This window comes from Theropithecus gelada, chromosome 9, assembly GCF_003255815.1.
Source record: "Theropithecus gelada isolate Dixy chromosome 9, Tgel_1.0, whole genome shotgun sequence".
Taxonomy (NCBI): domain Eukaryota; kingdom Metazoa; phylum Chordata; class Mammalia; order Primates; family Cercopithecidae; genus Theropithecus; species Theropithecus gelada.
Genome location: NC_037677.1, coordinates 96,236,930 through 96,257,607, shown reverse-complemented (window position 1 = coordinate 96,257,607; position 20,678 = coordinate 96,236,930). Strand labels below are relative to the sequence as shown.

The 20,678-nt window shown below is 40.3% G+C and overlaps 2 protein-coding genes across 3 annotated transcripts in view; one reads left to right on the top strand and one right to left on the bottom strand.

Moving 5' to 3' along the window:
• The window catches only part of LOC112631238 (cytochrome c oxidase assembly protein COX15 homolog), a 39,375-nt gene extending 32,730 nt beyond the window's left edge, over nt 1-6,645 (top strand). Inside the window, exon 9 of the mRNA XM_025396016.1 lies at nt 4,884-6,645. Coding sequence (XP_025251801.1) covers nt 4,884-4,949 — 66 coding nt within the window. The 3' untranslated portion in view covers nt 4,950-6,645. The remainder of the gene's footprint in view (nt 1-4,883) is intronic.
• Nucleotides 1-20,678, bottom strand: part of ENTPD7 (ectonucleoside triphosphate diphosphohydrolase 7) — a 55,832-nt gene that overhangs the window by 9,698 nt on the left and 25,456 nt on the right. For both annotated transcript variants that reach the window (XM_025396012.1, XM_025396013.1), the window contains 5 exons: nt 18,322-18,378; nt 15,514-15,647; nt 5,297-5,463; nt 2,745-3,069; nt 510-595 (listed from right to left, as the gene is read on the bottom strand). In XM_025396012.1, coding sequence (XP_025251797.1) covers nt 510-595; nt 2,745-3,069; nt 5,297-5,463; nt 15,514-15,647; nt 18,322-18,378 — 769 coding nt within the window. The remainder of the gene's footprint in view (nt 1-509; nt 596-2,744; nt 3,070-5,296; nt 5,464-15,513; nt 15,648-18,321; nt 18,379-20,678) is intronic.

Sequence of the window (20,678 nt, the reverse complement as noted above, 5' to 3'; positions counted from 1 at the left end):
TAGCACTCTGAGAGGGTGAGGCAGGCGGATCACTTGAGCTCAGGAGTTCAAGACCAGCCTGGCAACACTGCGAAACCCCGTCTCTACAAAAAATACAAAAATTGGCCAGGCATGGTGGCACGTGCCTATAGTCCCAGCTACTTGGGGGGCTGAGGCAGGAGAATCGCTGGAACCCAGGAGGTGGAGGTTGCAGTGAGCTAAGATTGTGCCACTGCACTCCAGCCTGGGCGACAAACTGAGACCCTGTCTCAAAAAAAAAAAAAAAAAAAAAAAATCACTTTTGATGTCAAATCACTTGATGAGAACTCTGTTTGGTGGGCACTGATTCCCTCTGGCTTTGCTATAATAGGCTCACTATTTTGGCCCCATCCCTTGGAAAATCAAATCTGGAATAATCAAATGCTCCCTCAACATGAAATCTAATCTGCATTATTGCTCACTCTCTCTCCATTACAATCTGCCATCTAGATTTTAAGGCCACATCTAAGGAGGAAAGGGAAGTGACTTACTTGAGTCGATGCTCATCTGCATGTGATGAAAAGAGGCCATTCTTGAATCTCTGTGTTAGTACTGACCAAGCCATGCCACAGTAATCCTGGGTCAACCACAGAAATAGTTCAACATAAATCTGGAGGCAAACTCTCTACCTTCCCCACAGTCACAGCTATTCCATTTCTAAAGTTACTTGTGGGCTACTAGCTGACAAAGGAAAACAGAAACGGCATATTCACTCACTAAACACTGCACCATACCCCTGTTTATTCCCATCATCCCATGTCTAGCACCAAGCCAGCCTGATGTGGTTTCTGAGCCTCTTAGGCTTCAGAGGGGATGAGGTTAGGACTAACAAATAGCAACGTCAAAAGCCAAAGATAGTTTCATTCTACTCCACCTAGGACTGACATGAGCAGGGAGAGCAGATGGAAGAGGATGGTTAGAAACCTGTCATTGGCCTCCCTCAGTGTTGTAATTCTCACCAAAAGAATCATTCCTTTTGGTTTGTTCAGTGAACTAACATTTACTAAATGTCTCCTATGTGCCAGGTGCTGTTCTAGATGTCAGGGAATCATGCAGTAAATAAAACAGACAAAAATTCCTGTCCTCAGGAAGCTTACATTCTAGTGGTAGGAGACAGACAATAAACACACACACGCACACACGCACGTGCACACACACACACACAGAGTACGCTGGATAACATAAATGCTCAGGGAAAAATAAAGCAGGAAAGGGCAACAGGTAATATGGGGAGCATTGTCATTTTGGATAGAGTAGTCCCAGAAGGTGGCTCTGGGAAGATAACGTTTGAGTCAAAGTTAAAAAGGTAAGAGAACAGAATCACTCTTTTACCTGGAAAAGATAACATAGTAAGCCACTAGCAATGTTGGCAAGCAATAACTTGAGCCTTTTGGTGTGCAAGGGAATAGAAGTTGAAGAAGTTTTGAGATAAGAGAAAGAGTCAGGCCATGATGGATGGTTAGGGAGCTCTGGGCTCCAGAAAAAAAAGGAGCATGAAGGTCTTCCTGGAGGCTGGAGAGAAAGGAGCAAATACAAACCAGGTGTCCCACAATATTTCTTAAGGACTGTCTTTTGGGAACAGAATGGTACAGATACTGCAGATATTATCTTGCTGGAAGCCTTACACTAAGAGAACCCTAGAGAATTGTAAGAAAGAAAGAAAGGAAGGCAGGAAAGAAGGAAGGAAGGGAGGGAGGGAGGGAAATATGAGGAGAGGCTGGGTGCGGTGACTCACGCCTGTAATTTCAGCACTTTGGGAGGCCGAGGTGGGCAGATCACCTGAGGCCAGGGCTTCGAGACCAGCCTGGCCAACATGGCAAAACCCCATCTCTATTAAAAATAAAAAATTAGCCAGGTATGGTGGTGGGCATCTGTAATCCCAGCTATTCAGGAGGCTGAGGCAGGAGAATCACTTGAACCCAGAAGGCAGAGGTTGCAGTGAGCTGAGATCCTGCCACTGCACTCCAGCCTGGGCTACAGAGCAAGACTCCGTCTCAAAAAAAAAAAAAAATATGAGGACAGATTCTCCCATTAGTTTCTCTGATGAAAAACATACAGATACACAACAATTCAAAGAAATGGCCCTAAATTAAGCAGAAAATGATAGAAAGCTGGCTAAACTTTTATCTGTCCAGGTAACCAATGATTTAAGCTTATACGATGCTTAAGTCCTATATATGCTCAAAGCAAATTTTTACTCCTTCTCTATTTTAAATCTAAACAAACTTCCATCATCATTGCTTTTTACAACATCTAATATTCCCAGGGAACCCATACCACTCTAGCCTCTTAATACCTCAAACCAAAAGAAAGATAGACTTGCCTCTCTGGGTGATATCATCTCCAAAAGCACATTACAACAGAGAATAGCTAGCAAGGGAAAAAGTACTGAAGGTGAATTTCTTGGGCATAAACATTAAACAAGATTATTGGAAAGCTGGAAGAAAAGCCATTAGCCAACAGAAAAATTTTACACCTGGGTAATAATTTGGGTGAGATGACATCCATGGAAACTAAATTTAGTTAATTAGAAGGCAGTACAGCATAGCTAGATCCTTAAGTTCTCTGAGTCCACTTCCTCATCTGTAAAATGAGGGTCAAAGGGCTCCTGCAAAGAACAAGTGAGATTCTGTATGCAAAGCCCTTTGCACAGCACCTGGCACAGAGTGAGACATTCAATAAATGGCTGCTGCCAGCATAAGCCATGTTTATCATTAATAATTTACCTGAGCAGCCTTGGCAAATGTTGGCCCATGATAGCGGCCACCAATGCGCAACACATCCTCTGTACAGTAAAAAAACTCAGAGAAGCCGTAGAACTCGCTGTTGTTGAAGTCAATTGGCGATTGATAGATGCCATTGAGTGAGGCCTGGCTGGTGTTGGAGCGAGCCAGCAGGGGGCTCAGCATTGCCCCACAAGACACCCAGTCTCCTCTTCCTCGGACATGCAAGACTTGGCTGTTCCTCTCCACCACATCGGTGAGTCCCACCGGCAGGCAGGGATCCAGAAATGGATTGTCAGGACTCAGACCTGTCTTCTGACCCAGCAATCTGCCACAATGACAAAAACAAACAAACAAACAAAAAGTGAGAGGAATATGGTGATGAATTCTGTTCGACGTTTTAGTCAACGTGTATTTCCTAGTGTGTAGTGAAACTGGAGACGTGAATCTGCTGTTCTCTATCTGGTCTTCATTCCCACACACCTCTTAAAAGTGCAAAGAACCTTATCATGCGGAGTGTGGTTCTAATGTTTAAAAATACAACTGGTAGGGGATGAGGTGGGAAGGGCTGTGGGGAGAGATTCCTAAAGAGCGGACCACGGCAGTGGTCCATCTACAATGGCTGGCAATGGTGATGGACCCAACACATGCCTCTGAATGAGCAGTGCTGGAACAGAACAGGCACAGCACCAGCTCCAGGAAGCCACCTGCAGAGCCTGGAGCCTCTGAGTGGGAAGAAGAGCGGAAAGCTTTGATTCCCACCATGGCTGTAACACAGTTCCAGTTATTTTGAGTTTATACTTGCCTAGCAACCATATTCTCATTCCTCAAAAAGATGTGTATGAAGATCTGTCCAAGGACAGAAATTAAGTTGGGGTCCAAATAACTTTGCCAATTGCAGTTAATTATTCCTCAGTTCCTAAACAGACAGATGTTGAAGAGTAGACTTCTTAGAAAGAGAATGTACCCACAAGTGTAAAGACTGAGGGTAAGAATGGAATGAAGCAGTACAACAGAACACTTTACAACAACTGGAACTGACTATTTTAAGGATGTGACACCAACTGTAAGGAAAACTCAGAAAATTGTTATTGAGAAGACAAAATGATCGTTTTGCCATCTCAGGCAACAGGTTAGTAGACTGGCAGCTATGCAAGATATGCCTTTTACTCATCAATCACATGAAGTAGGTGACTTTGCTACTTGGCAAGAAAATACCAATGCATGGGAAGAAGAAGATGCAGTCTGGCAAGAAGTAGTTCGGAGGCAGCAGAAAACAGCAGACAGAAAGAAAGCAGTAGAACAACAAAAGAAGAAAATAGAAAAGGAAGCACAGCAGCTAATGAAGAAGAAAAACCAAAACTGGTGTGACACTTTCACAACAAATGATCTTCAAACATCATAGTGCCAGCAGGAGACATCTGAGCACCTCAACCCAAGCAATGTTTGTACAGATTTAGGAGTACTTTCAGAACACAAACACACCACTTGATTTTAATGCATTTGTCAATCATCCAAGGCACCAGGATTCACCCAAGCACCTTGAACTCCTAGAGACTAAGACTTACAAAAACAAAAAAGCCTTATGGGACAATATTTTCTTCAACATGCTGTAAATATAAGATAATTGCTGTGGATAAATTATTACAAATGAGATATACCAGTACTTCTTCAAGCTAGTGTTTCTAGCTAAATGGTTAAGTATATATATGTAAGTGTGTTGTTTGCTTAGTATCAGCCCTGCCCTTTCACCTGTGGTCCTTCTCTCAGTGATTGGGTTTCTCATCCTTCTGGTTACCTAGGCTAAACCCTCAGCACTGCTGACCATCCTCCCTGCCCTACCTACACCACCACAATCAATCACTCAGTTATACCGGTTTTCACTCCAAAATTTTGTGTAAATTTTATCATGGAAAAGAACTCTGCTTTCTCTTATGCTTTCCTTCAATGTGTATAGTAATAATTGTACATACTTAAAAAGAAACAAGAAATCCCACCACATTATGGTCTAACTACTTCATCTGGTACTCAAATGAAGAATCTGTGATCTGTTCAATGCTAAAGGAAAAACTGACTATTCTGAATTTGATGAGAGACCATTTTAAAAGTTAATTTTAACTACGCTTGCTTTTTATCTTTTAGACATACTACAGAACTGAACTCCCACTAAAGATGCAACTGCACTGTAATTCAACAAACATGTCTTAAACACTTCCCTGCAGAAGGAACTGCTGGCAGCTACACTATATATTGTACATAGTTGGCAATTTAATTCATCTCCCTTTTCCCCATGATGTCAGGTCTGAATATGGGAAACAGCAAGAGATCACAATAAGCTACTCTACTTTATTAGTCCTAATAACAAAGATCAGAACGTACCCTCACCCAGAGTGGGACTGCTAATAGAGGTCTTTAAGAGATGCTACCCCATTGGCAGGGGTAGTCAGAAAGGAGGAAGCAGGGACTTATCTATCTTAGGAGGATGTGAGTATTTCTCCCTAATATCTGCAGCCTGACATTATACTTCAGAAACTCAGATCCCATGTCAAATGTACCTGTTTTTGTTAAGAGTTTCATTCAGAACAAGCTCTTCGTAGCGCTGCCGGGCAAAGTTGCCTCCAAAACCCAGAAAAGTTGTGACGTAAACCCTGTACACGTGTTCAGTGTGTTGCACGTCACAGCCCAGGTTGAACTCAGCCAGCAGGATCTTCGCAGCTTCTTCCTGTAATACAATACCAAGAGAAAAAAGGGAATTTCAGTTTTGGTTGCCTTCTGGAAAGCTGTGACATTGCTAATACACCTTTGCTATAACTACTCTTTAAAACATCTTAAGCATTCTTTCATCTGCAAAGCATTATTTTAAACAAAGACACAAAATGACAAGACTGCACCAAATGGTACAAATTAGACACTAAATTAAAAACTAAATAAGAAATTAGAAACCCAAAACACTATCTGTAGTTATATATGGGGTAGAATTACTACAGATATCATTTTCTCACATGTATTTTTCTGTATTTTCTAATTCCCCACAATGGGAATGTGTTTTTCTAATAATTAGGAAAAAATCCTTTAATAAAAATACATTTAAGGAATTCTGTGGATCATCATAAGATCTATTCTGTGGACTTTTCTTTTTCTTTTCTTTTTTTCTTCTTTCTTTTTTTTTTTTTTTTAAGACAGAGTCTTGCTGTGTTGCCAGGCTGGAGTGCAGTGCCTCAATCTCAGCTCACTGCAACCTCTGCCTCCCAGGTTCAAGTAATTCTCCTGCCTCAGCCTCCTGACTAGCTGGGACTACAGGCACGTACTACCGTGCCCAGCTATTTTTGTATTTTTAGTCGAGATGGGTTTCACCATGTTGGCCAGGATGGTCTTGATCTCTTGACCTCATGATCCGCCCTCCTCAGCTTCCCAAAGCACTGGGATTACAGGTGTGAGCCACTGCGCCCGGTTCTGTGGGCTTTTCTAAAATTATCCAAGAAGCCCTAAGGTTCCTTGTGACAGGTTTGGGATTGGGAAAGTTCAATTTTATTGTACCTCCAGTGAAAAGGTCCTATATTTTTTTCTTGAACCTCAAGGGCAGAGGCTGAATTAATCATATTCCTCAGCTCATCCCACATTGTCATGGCAAAGCCTCTCTTTTGCTTTATTTATTTATTCCCTTTTATCTTCATACTTACTCTCATTCCCACTCTTTGCCATGGGCAACCATTCTAATGTGTTATATATAATTTTTGTATATATGTATTGTTATAAAATGAGGATTCTTCCTGTTTTGAATGTATTTATTTTTAATTTGTGAAAATGCCATTGTGCCTGCAATTTTACTCCAAGGTATATACCAAGAGATCCAAAAACTGGAATGGGCGTGGTGGCTCACGCCTGTAATCCCAACATTTTGGGAGGCTGAGGAGGGTGGATCACTTGAGGTCAGGAGTTTGAGACCAGCCTGGCCAACATGGTGAAACCCCGTCTCTACTAAAAATACAAAAATTAGCCAGGCATGGTGGCAGGTGCCTGTAATCCCAGCTACTCAGCAGGCTGAGGCAGGAGAATCTCTTGAACCTGGGAGGCAGAGGTTGCAGTGAGCTGAGATCATGCCATGGCACTCCAGCCTGAGTGACAAGAGCGAAACCCCATCTCAAAAAACAAAAAACAACAACAAAAAAAAAACCTATGTACATAGAAAAATGTGTACATGTTCACAGCAGCACTGTGCATAATAGCGAAAAAGGGAAAACCACTGAAATGTTCATCAGCTGATAAATGGATAAACAAAATACGGCATGGTTGGTCATACGATGGAATGTTATTCAGCCACAAAAAGGAATGAAACACTCATACCACGAGATGGATGAACCTTGAAAACATTTTGCTAAATAAAAGAAGCCAGACGTAAAACACCACATATTGTATGATTTCATTTATACAAAATGTCCGGAATAGGCAAATCCACTGGAGAGAGAGGGGATGAATAGTTGTCAGGGGTAGGGAGAGGAGAGAATGAGGAGTGACTGCTAATGGGAAATGAGTAGGGAGTGAATATAAGGTTTCTTTTTAGGGTGATGAAAATGTTCTGGAATTCAATAGTGGTGGCTACACAACCTTGTGAATGTATATAGCTTTGTGAGTTGTACAAAAAAAGATATTAGGCATTCAGGATTATTTAAAAAGTTTTAAATGCTACCGCATTGTCTCATAGTTTCTTTCAGTTTGTAATTTTTTTTTCTTTTTTTTTTTTTTGAGACAGGGTCTCACTCTGTCACCCAGGCTGGAGTGCAGTGGCATGATCTCGGCTCACTGCAACCTCTGCCTCCCAGGTTCAAGCGATTCTCCTGCCTCAGCCTCCTGAGTAGCTGGGATTACAGGTGCACACCACCATGCCCAGCTAATTTTTGTATTTTTAGTAGAGACAGGGTTTCACCATGTTGGCCAGGCTGGTCTTAAACTCCTGACCTTGGGTGATTCACCCGCCTCAGCTTCCCAAAGTGCTGGAATTAAGGCATGAGCCACCACGCCCACCTGCTATATGTAAATCTAATTTGTTGCTTACAAGTATGCATTCTGTACCAGTGTTGCTTTCCATAACAGTGTTGCTTTCTAAATCTGCACATACACAGAAGTCATTTAAGACTTGAAGCCCCAGTGCCACTTGTCACCTATTTCTTAGTATCAGAACCATGCCTTCGTTTTACCTGTTGAATATATACTGACAAATATAGACTAAAAAGTATCACAACCTAGTTAGTCCCCCACATTTCCAACCCCAGCATGAAATTCTCTGCTGACTGCTAAACTCACATTTCCAATAGTCCTGTGGATATTCTGACACATATGTTCCTTGGGTATCTTAAATTCAACATACCCAAAAATTGAAGTCATTAGTTTTACAACTTCTGAACTAGAAGACCAGATAGACGCTCTCATCCAGATCTCTCAGGACAATACTGTTTGCTTAATATCACCCCTGCCTTTACCCCTGTGGCTCTTCTCTCAGTGACTGGGTTCCTTAGTCTTCAGGTTATCTAGGATAGATCCTCAGCACTGCTGGCCATCCTCCCACCCTACTCACACTACCACAATCAATCGCTCAATTACATTGGTTTTTCACTCCAAACTATCCCCTGAAATCTGTCCCCTCCCTTTCATTTCCACTTACTTTGTCTAACTCAGCCCTTTATTACTTCTCACTCAAGGTTCCGTGACCTATATTATTTCTCCTACTGACACAAAAATTATTTCACTACAAAAAACAGATCAGATCACAGCCACACAATTAACATCGTCACAAAATTCAGAGCTGGGAAGGACCTTCACGTTTAATTATTTTATAAATGATGAAACTGAGGCCCATGTGACTGCCTTACTCAAAAACCTTTGGTGGTTTTCCACTATCTATGGAAATAAAAGCCAGTCCCCCTATGATAGCACTCAATACTGCTCATGATTTAGCTCAATCTTATCTTCCCAGCCTTAACTACTAGCACACCTGAAAATCCTATACTGTAAAAGGCTATTCGTCATTCCCTGGACATTCTGGCCTCTCTGCTGCTTTTTCTGTGCCTTTGTACATAGTGTTCCCACTATGCAGGTGGCCTTCCCTCAGCCTCCACTATGCAAAAAAAAGAAAGCCTACTCTCCTCCAAGGCCCAGGTAAATACTTTACCTTCCATGAAGCCAGAATGGCTCCCATTCAACTTTACAAACCAAGTTGGCCCTGCCAGTCCCCACATTGCCACAGCACTCTGTTTAAACCAGATCATCTCAATCATGGGCAATTTCCACCCTGCCCCACACATCTGGCAATGTCTAATGTCTGGAGACACTTTTGATTGTCACAACTGGAAGAGGGAGGGTTGTTATTGACATCTGGTAGAGGCAAGAGATATCATATGATGCATGGGATAACCCCTGAAGACAAAAAATTATCTGACCCAAAATGTCAAGAGTGCCAAGGATGAGAAGCCCTGGTTTAGATCAAGTTAAGCACTGTTACAGTCTCCCAGATATCACAAGCTGTCTCCACTGACAGATAAATTACAAGTTTTTAGGGACAGTGTAACTAACTTGTCTATTCCTTGTACATAATCTTGTCTATTCCTTGCACAAAATAGGTGTACATAACAGGTGTACATAATGGGTATACAAAAAGTGCCTGTGTAGGATGAAACTTCTCCCTCAAAATACATTTTTTAAAAATTTTTTTATTATTATACTTTAAGTTCTAGGGTACATGTGCACAACATGCAGGTTTGTTATGTATACATGTGCCATGTTGGTGTGCTGCACCCATTAACTCATCATTTACATTAGGTATATCTCCTAATGCTATCCCTCCCCCATTCCCCCACCCCACGACAGACCCCAGTGTGTGACGTTCCCCATCCTAGTCCAAGTGTTCTCATTGTTCAGTTCCGACCTATGAGTGAGAACATGCGGTGTTTGGTTTTCTGTCCTTGTGATAGTTTGCTCAGAATGATGGTTTCCAGCTTCATCCATGTCACTACAAAGGACATGAACTCATCCTTTTTTATGGCTGCATAGTATTCCATGGTGTATATGAGCCACATTTTCTTAATCCAGTCTATCATTGATGGACATTTGGGTTGGTTCCAAGTCTTTGCTATTGTGAATAGTGCCACAATAAACATACGTGTGCATGTGTCTTTATAGCAGCATGATTTATAATCCTTTGGGTATATACCCAGTAATAGGATGACTGGGTCAAATGGTATTTCTAGTTCTAGATTCTTGAGGAATCGCCACACTGCCTTCCACAATGGTTGAACTAGTTTACAGTCCCACCAACAGTGTAAAAGTGTTCCTTTTTCTCCACATCCTCTCCAGCACCTGTTGTTTCCTGACTTTTTAATGATTGCCATTCTAACTGGTATGAGATGGTATCTCATTGTGGTTTTGATTTACATTTCTCTGTTGGCGAGTGATGATAAGCATTTTTTCATGTGTCTGTTGGCTGCATAAATGTCTTCTTTTGAGAAGTGTCTGTTCATATCCTTTGCCCACTTTTTGATGGGGTTGTTTGATTTTTTCTTGTAAATTTGTTTAAGTTCTTTGTAGATTCTGGATATTAGCCCTTTGTCAGATGGGTAGATTGCAAAAATTTTCTCCCATTCTGTAGGTTGCCTGCTCACTCTGATGGTAGTTTCTTTTGCTGTGCAGAAGCTCTTTAGTTTAGTAAGATCCTATTTGTCAATTTTGGCTTTTGTTGCCATTGCTTTTGGTGTTTTAGTCATAAAGTCCTTGCCCATGCCTATGCCCTGAATGCTATTGCCTAAGTTTTCTTCTAGGGTTTTTATGGTTTTAGGTCTAACATTTAAGTCTTTAATCCATCTTGAATTAATTTTAGTACAAGGCATAAGGAGGGGATCCAGTTTCAGTTTTCTACATGTGGTTAGCCAGTTTTCCCAGCACCATTTATTAAATAATCCTTTCCCCATTTCTTGTTTTTGTCAGGTTTGTCAAAGATCAGATGGTTGTAGATGTGTGGTATTATTTCTGAGGGCTCTGTTCTGTTCCATTGGTCTATATCTCGGTTTTGGTACCAGTACCATGCTGTTTTGGTTACTGTAGCCTTGTAGTATAGTTTGAAGTCAGGTAGCATGATGCCTCCAGCTTTGTTCTTTTGGTTTAGGATTCTTTTGGCAATGCGGGCTCTTTTTTGGTTCCATATGAACTTTAAAGTCGTTTTTTCCAATTCTGTGAAGACAGTCATTGGTAGCTTGATGGGGATGGCATTGAATCTATAAATTACCTTGGGCAGTATGGCCATTTTCACGATATTGATTCTTCCTATCCATGAGCATGGAATGTTCTTCCATTTGTTTGTGTCCTCTTTCATTTCATTGAGCAGTGGTTTGTAGCTCTCCTTGAAGAGGTCCTTCACATCCCTTGTAAGTTGAATTCCAAGGTATTTTATTCTCTTTGAAGCAATTGTGAATGGCAGTTCACTCATGATTTGGCTCTCTGTTTGTCTGTTATTGGTGTATAGGAATGCTTATGATTTTTGCACATTGATTTTGTATCCTGAGACTTTGCTGAAGTTGCTTATCAGCTTAAGAAGGTTTTGGGCTGAGACAATGGGGTTTTCTAAATATACAATCATGTCATCTGCAAACAGGGACAATTTGACTTCCTCTTTTCCTAATCGAATACCCTTTATTTCTTTCTCCTGCCTGATTGCCCTGGCCAGAACTTCCAACACTGTTGAATAGGAGTGGTGAGAGAGGGCATCCCTGTCTTGTGCCAGTTTTCAAAGGGAATGCTTCCGGTTTTTGCCCATTCAGTATAATATTGGCTGTGGGTTTGTCATAAATAGCTCTTGTTATTTTGAGATACGTCCCATCAATATCTAGTTTACTGAGAGTTTTTAAGATGAAGGGCTGTTGAATTTTGTTGAAGGCCTTTTCTGCATCTATTGAGATAATCATGTGGTTTTTGTCTTTGTTTCTGTTTATACGATGGATTATGTTTATTGATTTGCGTATGTTGAATCAGCCTTGCATCCCAGGGATGAAGCCCACTTGATCATGGTGGATAAGCTTTTTGATGTGCTGCTGGATTCAGTTTGCCAGTATTTTATCAAGGATTTTTGCATCGATGTTCATCAGGGATATTGGTCTAAAATTCTCTTTTTTTGTTCCTGCCAGGCTTTGGTATCAGGATGATGCTGGCCTCATAAAATGAGTTAGGGAGGATTCCCCCCTTTTCTATTGATTTGAATAGATTCAGAAAGAATGGTACCAGCTCCTCCTTGTGCCCTTGGTAGAATTTGGCTGTGAATCTGTGTGGTCCTGGACTCTTTTTGGTTGGTAGGCTCTTAATTATTGCCTCAATTTCCGAGCTTGTTATTGGTCTACTCAGGGATTCAACTTCTTCCTGGTTTAGTCTTGGGAGGGTGTATGTATCCAGGAATTTATCCATTTCTTCTAGAAAATCTAGAAGAAATGGATATGCATAGAGGTGTTTATAGTATTCTCTGATGGTAGTTTGTATTTCTGTGTGATCAGTGGTGATATCCCCTTTATGATTTTTTTATTACGTCTACTTGATTCTTCTATCTTTTCTTCTTTATTAGTCTTGCTAGCGGTCTATCAATTTTGTTGATCTTTTCAAAAAATCAGCTCCTGGATTCATTGATTTTTTGAAGGTTTTTTTGGTGTATCTCCTTCAGTTCTGCTCTGATCTTAGTTATTTCTCGCCTTCCGCTAGCTTTTGAATGTGTTTGCTCTTGCTTCTCTAGTTCTTTTAATTGTGATGTTAGGGTGTCAATTTTAGATCTTTCCTGCTTTCTCTTGTGGGCATTTAGTGCTATAAATTTCCCTCTACACACTGCTTTAAATGTGTTCCAGAGATCCTCGTATGTTTTGTCTTTGTTCTCATTGGTTTCAAAGAACATCTTTATTTCTGCCTTCATTTCGTTATGTACCCAGTAGTCATTCAGGAGCAGGTTGTTCAGTTTCCATGTAGTTGAGTGGTTTTGAGTGAGTTTCTTATTCCTGAGTTCTAGTTTGATTGCACTGTGGTCTGAGAGACCGTTTGTTATAATTTCTGTTCTTTTACATTTGCAGAGGAGTGCTTTACTTCCAACTATGTGGTCAATTTTTGAATAAGTGCCATGTGGTGCTGAGAAGAATGTGTATTCTGTTGATTTGGGGTGGACAGTTCTGTAGATGTCTATTAGGTCTGCTTGGTGCAGAGCTGAGTTCAATTCCTGGATATCCTTGTTAATTTTCTGACTCGTTGATCTGTCTAATGTTGACAGTGAGGTGTTAAAGTCTTCCATTATTATTGTGTGGGAGTCTAAGTCTCTTTGTAGGTCTCTAAGGACTTGCTTTATGAATCTGGGTGCTCCTGTATTGGGTGCATATATATTTAGGATAGTTAGCTCTGCTTGTTGAATTGATCCCTTTACCATTGTGTTACGGGCTTCTTTGTCTCTTTTGATCTTTGTTGGTTTAAAGCCTGTTTTATCAGAGACTAGGACTGCAACCCTTGCTTTTTTTTGTTTTCCATTAGCTTGGTAGATCTTCCTCCATCCTTTTTATTTTGAGCCTATGTGTGTCTCCGCCCGTTGGATGGGTCTCCTGAATACATCTCCTGATGGGTGTTGACTCTTTATCCAATTTGCCAGTCTGTGTCTTTTAACTGGAGCATTTAGCCCATTTACATTTAAGGTTAATATTGTTATATGTGAATTTGAACCTGTCATTATGATGTTACCTGGTTATTTTGCTCGTTAGTTGATGCAGTTTCTTCCTAGCATCGATGGTCTTTACAATTTAGCATGTTTTTGCAGTGACTGGTACTGGTTTTTCCTTTCCATGTTTAGTGCTTCCTTCAGGAGCTCTTGTAAGGCAGGCCTGGTGGTGACAAAATCTCTCAGCATTTGCTTGTCTGTAAAGGATTTTATTTCTCCTTCACTTAGGAAGCTTAGTTTGGCTGGATATGAAATTCTGGGTTGAAAATTCTTTTCTTTAAGAATGTTGAATATTGGCCCCCACTCTTCTGGCTTGTAGATTCTGCCGAGAGATCTGCTGTTAGTCTGACGGGCTTCCCTTTGTGGGTAACCCGACCTCTCTCTCTGGCTGCCCTTAACATTTTTTCCTTCATTTCAACTTTGGTGAATCTGGCAATTATGTGTCTTGGAGTTGCTCTTCTTGAGGAGTATCTTTGTGGTGTTCTCTGTATTTCCTGGATTTGAATGTTGGCCTGCCTTTCTAGGTTGAGGAAGTTCTCCTGGATAATATCCTGAAGAGTGTTTTCCAACTTGGTTCCATTCTCCCCATCACTTTCAGGTATACCAATCCGATGTAGATTTGGTCTTTTCACATAGTCCCATATTTCTTGTAGGCTTTGTTCATTTCTTTTTACTCTTTTTTCTCCAAACTTCTCTTCTCACTTCATTTCATTCATTTGATCTTCAATCACTGATACCCTTTTTTCCAGTTGATCGAATTGGCTACTGAAGCTTGTGCATGCATCACGTAGTTCTCGTGCCATGTTTTTCAGCTCTATCAGGTCATTTAAGGTCTTCTCTACACTGGCTATTCTAGTTAGCCATTCATCTAATCTTTTTTCAAGGTTCTTAGCTTCTTTGCAATGGGTTTGAACATCCTCCTTTAGCTTGGAGAAGTTTGATCGTTTGAAGCCTTCTTCTCTGAACTTGTCAAAGTCATTCTCCGTCCAGCTTTGTTCCATTGCTGGCGAGGAGCTGCATTCCTTTGGAGGAGAAGAGGTGCTCTGATTTTTAGAATTTTCAGGTTTTCTGCTCTGGTTTTTGTGGTTTTATTAACCTTTGGTCTTTGATGATGGTGACATACAGATAGGGTTTTGGTGTGGATGTCCTTTCTGTTTTTCCCTCTAACAGTCAGGACCCTCAGCTGCAGGTCTGTTGTAGTTTGCTGGAGGTTCACTCCAGACCCTTTTTTCCTGGGTATCACCAGCGGAGGCTGCAAAACAGGGAATATTGCAGAACAGCAAGTGTTGCTGCCTGATGGTTCCTCTAGAAGGTTCGTTTCAGAGGGGCACCCTGCCGTGTGAGGTGTCAGTCAGCCCCTACTGGGAGGTGCCTCCCAGTTAGGCTACTCAGTGGTCAGGGACCCACTTGAGGAGGCAGTCTGTCCATTCTCAGATCTCAAACTCCGTGCTGGGAGAAGCACTACTCTCTTCAAAGCTCAGCTGGAAATGCAGAAATCACCTGTCTTCTGCGTCGCTCACACTGGGAGCTGTAGACTGGAGCTGTTCCTATTCAGCCATCTTAGAACCTCTGAATCTCAAAATACATTCTTTACATTCTAGTGGGGTAAGGATTATTAGAAGTCCCAGAGTGGAATCATCAGTAAGGGGAAAGGGAATAACATTTATTGAACAATGGATATGTATCAAACATTGTGCTCCACAATGTAAATGCATTATCATGTTTATCCTCAGGCAATGGCAGGAGACACCTAGTATAGTTATAATTGTTAAAATGTATCAAACACTTATCATATGCTGGGCAGTTTGCTAAATGCTTTACAAACATGGTATTATTTCATCCTCACAACTTTATGAGGTAGATACTATTATTATCCCTTTTTCACACAGGAGGAAGCTGAGGCTCAGAGAGGTAACCTATTCAAGATAACGCAAGCTAGCAAGTATCTGAACAAATATTTAGAGCCAGGCAGGTTGGTCTAAGTCCAAAGACAGTGTCCTTCCTTATCAAATATTAGCATTCCTAGCAGCTAAATTTCCCTAAAAGCTAAAGTACCTGCTTTGCAGGAAGGACAGAGGTTGAGGTAGGAACTTCATAAGCAATTTGGAGAGAGGCTCCTCCCATATCCAGTATCCCTACTGTCCTTCTCCGTCCTGCTGCCAATTCCTGGGTAGCCTCAGCATCTGATTCTGAAATAAATAAGAGAACAAAAAGGCTCTAGTAATTAAAAAACAAAATTAAGTCAAACCCCCAAAACAGCAATCCCTTAAAAATTTGAAACCACGGCTCACACCTGTAATCCCAGCACTTTGGGAGGCCAAGGTGGGAGGATTACGTGAGCCCAGAACTTCAAGACCAGCCTGGGCAACATAGTGAGACACTCCCATAAAAAAAGTTTGTTTGTTTGTTTTTTTAATTAGCTGGGCATGGTGATGCACACCTGTAGTCCCAGCTACTCAGGAGGCTGAGGCCAGAGGATCATTTGTGCCCAAGAGTTTGAGGCTGCAGTGAGCTATTATTGTGCCACTGAACTCTAGCCTCAGTGACAGAGAACCTGTCTCAAAATAAAAAATAGAAAGCAAACAAGTATACCAACTGAATCAACTGTATATTGCACAAAGAATAATTCTTGCAAATTACTTAACATGACATTTTGACTACGTATCCCTAGTGGGATATAGCCTAAGCACAAAAGAAGCAAATATCTTAAGCTACATCCCAGTAGTCTTATTTGTTAACAATATTATTGGTTTTATTATTTAATAATTATGAAGGGAGGCCAAGACGGGCAGATCACAAGGTTAGGAGTTCAAGACCAGCCTGACCAACACGGTGAAATCTTCTCTACTAAAAATACAAAAATTAGCTGGGCATGGTGCCACACGCCTGTAATCCCAACTACTCGGGAAGCTGAGGCAGAAGAATCTCTTGAACCCGACAGGCAGAGGTTGTAGTGAGCCAAGATCATGCCACTGCACTCCAGCCTAGGCGATAGAGCAAGACTCTGTCTCAAAAAAAAAAAAAAAAAAAAAAAAAAAAAAAAAATATATATATATATATATATATATATATGAAATATATTGTGGAATAAAACAAATAAATGTTTATGTCAATATCTTTAGGAACAAAGATTCAGCATAACAGAACAAAAAGGATATAGGTATAAAAATCAGATAATTAATAACACCCTATAATCTTAAATACAAGTCAGAAATATGACTATGAACTCATGATTTATTTTTCTGTTTCTAAAAAATATGTATTTCCTAGCTCTGTTCACTGAAAAAGCCTAGAAGCAATGATATCCCAGGAGTAATGACCACCTGTGGTATCCGGACCAATAGTCTCTAAATACCATCTTTTACTAAAAGAAACCAGGGCTCTTTTAAAAACAGGCCAATGCCAGGTCTAGGGTAGAAAGTATACAAGATGACCCTGGAATACATTGCTGTACCAGATAGCAAGGGGAATATAAAAGAGTATTGGGGTCATATTAAAAGGACACAGGAGCCAACCTAAAGATGCTCCTAAAAATAGTGATAATGTGATGGACTCTAATGCATCTAATATATTAAAATCCATGAGTTCATAATAATAATAAAAACTTTTTTTTCACTGGTTACCTTTGGAAGTTGCTAGACACCAACTCATTATTCAGAAATGTGATAAATAAAAAGAATCAAGAATTTATTCTTTCCCATAAGAACTATATGTCAGGGTAACCAAAGAGTTGATCAAGCAAAGTTCATTACATAAAAATTCTAGCTGTTAAATGCAGAAGGAATGACAGAATTAGAAATATCACCATTTTGCAATCTCTAATGAAAAACATATCTAAGCAATGATGACAATCGGCTATTACAACCATTCCATGAAAGGCAGATAAGGAATTTTAATACTAAATTAGATCAGGCTGATAATACTTGAACCCTCAGTACCTGATCAGTCTGAGCATGACAAAAAGTAAGTCAACCAGACATTACAAAACTCCTGATGTGAGTAGTGGGAAACACACAGCACCTTCTATGATTTAGTCTTGCAGATGGAATTGAATCTGAGTCTAATCAAACATCTATATCTGACCTCCAGTTTAAAGGACAATGTGAGGGGATAAGAAACATGTTAAAGAAAACATGTTAACCCCACAAAGATGCAGTCAATCAAATCCAGCATGTGGCAAATTCTTTCTACCAGAGGATCCAATTTTTTCTTGGTTTTAAAGGCAGGGGAGTGAGGTGGTAAGATCAAGCATTATAGATTAAAAGAGACTAAAGAGACATATTAACCAGATGCAATGCATGACCCTTGTTCAGATTCTGATTTGAACAAGCCCACTACAAATAAACATTCTTGAGAAAATCAGGAAAATCTTTACCTGGGTAGGGTATTAGATGGGTATTGTGTGATATTAGAAATTGTTAATTCTGTTAAGTTTAAAAATGGCATTATGGATATATTTTTTGTTCATTTTGAAACTCATTATCTGTTGTAGATACACACTGACATACATGAAAATAAAAATTACATGTCTGAGGTTTGCTTTTTAAAACATCCAATGAGAAAAAAAAATCTTTGATACATGGGGGGAGATGGGAGAGAAATGGCAAAACATTAGTAAATATTGAGTCTGGGTAATGGGTCCATGGAGGTTCATTTTATTATTCTACTTTTGTGAATGTTTGAAACTTTCCATATTAAAAAGTTAAAAAGAAATAAAAGAAAGCAAATTAGGACTGGAAAGTGAAGCATTTTATGTTTGAAAAAAGAAAAACAACTCAAAAATTGCATTTACATGCTACTGATGGGTTATAACTTAAACCTTCAGCCCTTAGGTAAATTGTCATAAAAAGACATATTACTCACCATCCTCATGGTCGAATCTTCCCAAAACAAAGTTGATTCCAATCCATGCATAAACCCCTAAGTAAGAAATATAAAAGCCCTCACTTAATTCTCTACTGCTATGCCATGTATACACCTCTCCCTTAGGGCTTCTCTTTCCTCTTTTTCTTGGAAAAAGTAATCACGGTATTTTATTACATACTCTCAATGTAGGAATTTCGAATCTTTCATCTTGTGATTTCTTTTTCCTTTTAAAATTATTTGCATCTTCTAAATTTCCTCAATGAATAGAAATTAATTGTGTAACAAATGTTTAAGAAATATAAATTGTCTGAATGTCATGAAGATATTGAAAAAAAAGAAAAAAAGTGTAAATCTTGGAGTTCTAGTTCTGGGCAATCTTGTCTCCCCACTGAATACAAATATAAACTCTAGATAGAATGCATGGAGTAGCTTTCTGGAAACTCTGAAAGTAAATGATAATGAGGACACCGGGAAAGAGACTAGGGTTTAAACTACTACCAAGCCAGTAGTGAGTGTCCCATTTTTTCCCCCTCAGATATTACCTCATCTAGACTCAAGAGCACCTTGAAACATGAAAGTAAACACCAGGTGTAAACAGAGGAACTTCAACTCATTTTTGGTCCAAAGAACAGAAAAAGGAATGCCAAAAGCTCAGAGAAAATAGGGGAAATCTCCTGCTTTTTTTTTTCTTTCTTTCTTATTTTGTTCTCTCTAACCTCAAGCAACAGAGGTAGAAGTTGAGCAGGTACCTAAACTGAGGGCTTTGAATTCTTTTCTCTGACCAGAGAAACTGTACTTCAAGAGTGTGAGGCAAATCCTGTTGTTTATTTTGTGTCCCTCTGTCCTCCCACTACTTGGCCCTGGATGCAGATGCAATCATGAGAAGTGCATGGCAGAGAGTGGGCAAATTAAAGCCCTGGTATTCTGACCATGAAAGGGAGCTCCAAGGAACCAGCAAGTGTCATGGGGATCACAGATAGTAGGGAGCAAAGTTGTGTATGAACCCCTGGGCTCGCCTCCAAGCTACAAACACATGGATCTGACCCTCAACAATACACAAACAGCTCTGAGAACTGAACTACAGGCTAGGCCACCGCCCAGGTTCCAGATTAGCCACTAGCTGAGACATGAGACAAATGCAAATAGCAGTGGCCAAAGCTTTGAAAAATGAACTAACAGGCAGGGCGCGGTGGCTCACGCCTGTAATTCCAGCACTTTGGGAGGCTGAGGCGGGTGGGTCATGAGGTCAGGAGATCGAGACCATCCTGGCTAACACGATGAAACTCCATCTCTACTAAAAATACAAAAAATTAGCTGGGCGTGGTCGCACATGCCTGTAGTCCCAGCTACTCGGGAGACTGAGGCAAGAGAATCACTTGAACCAGGGAGGCAGAGGTTGCAGTGAGCTGGACCATGCCACTGCACTCCAGCCTAGATGACAGAGCGAGACTCTGTCTCAAAAAAAAAAAAAAAAAAGAAAGAAAAAAAAAGGAAAAGAAAAGAAAAATGAACTCACAGGCTAGCCACAGTGGCTCACACCTGTTATCCTAGCACTTTGGGAGGCTGAGGTGGGTGGATCACGAGGTCAGGAGTTTGAGACCAGCCTAACCAACATGGTGAAACCCTGTCTCTACTAAAAATACAAAATTGGCTGGACATGGTGGCACATGCCTGTAATCCAAGCTACTTGGGAGGGTGAAGCAGGAGAATCGCTTGAACCTGGGAGGCAGAGATTGCAGTGAGCAGAGATCACACCATTGCACTCCAGCCTTGGCAACAAGAATGAAACTCTGTCTCAGAAAGAAAAAAAGAATCACGGCCCACAGAAAGCAGGTCAGAACTCCAGATCAACTGCCTCCTAAAACAAAAAAAAACACCAATGTTCTCTTTGATTGAAACAGGACCCAGAGTCTCATAATGTAATATTCAAAACATCCAGGATAGAATATAAAAATACTTGGCATACAAAGAACCAGGAAAATCTCAACTTACAAGAGAAAAGACAATCAAAAGATGCCAACTCTGAGATGACACATATATTGGAATTATCAAAGATATTACAGCAACCATATAACCAAGAAATGTGAGCATTCTTACAATGAATGGAAAGATAGAAGGTCTCAGCAAAGAAACAGAAAAGAAATAGAATATTAAGAAGATTGAAATAGAAATTTTACAACTAAAAAATGCAATACTGAAATTTTAAAAGGTAAATCTTTTCCCATGTATATGTCTGCAACTAGAAGATATATAAGATCTCCTTCTCGTTTATAAGAAATGGAAATATAATTCATCAAACTGGCCACATTTGGCTGCATGAGAACACATATTCACTCTAAAAGTACAAACCCAAT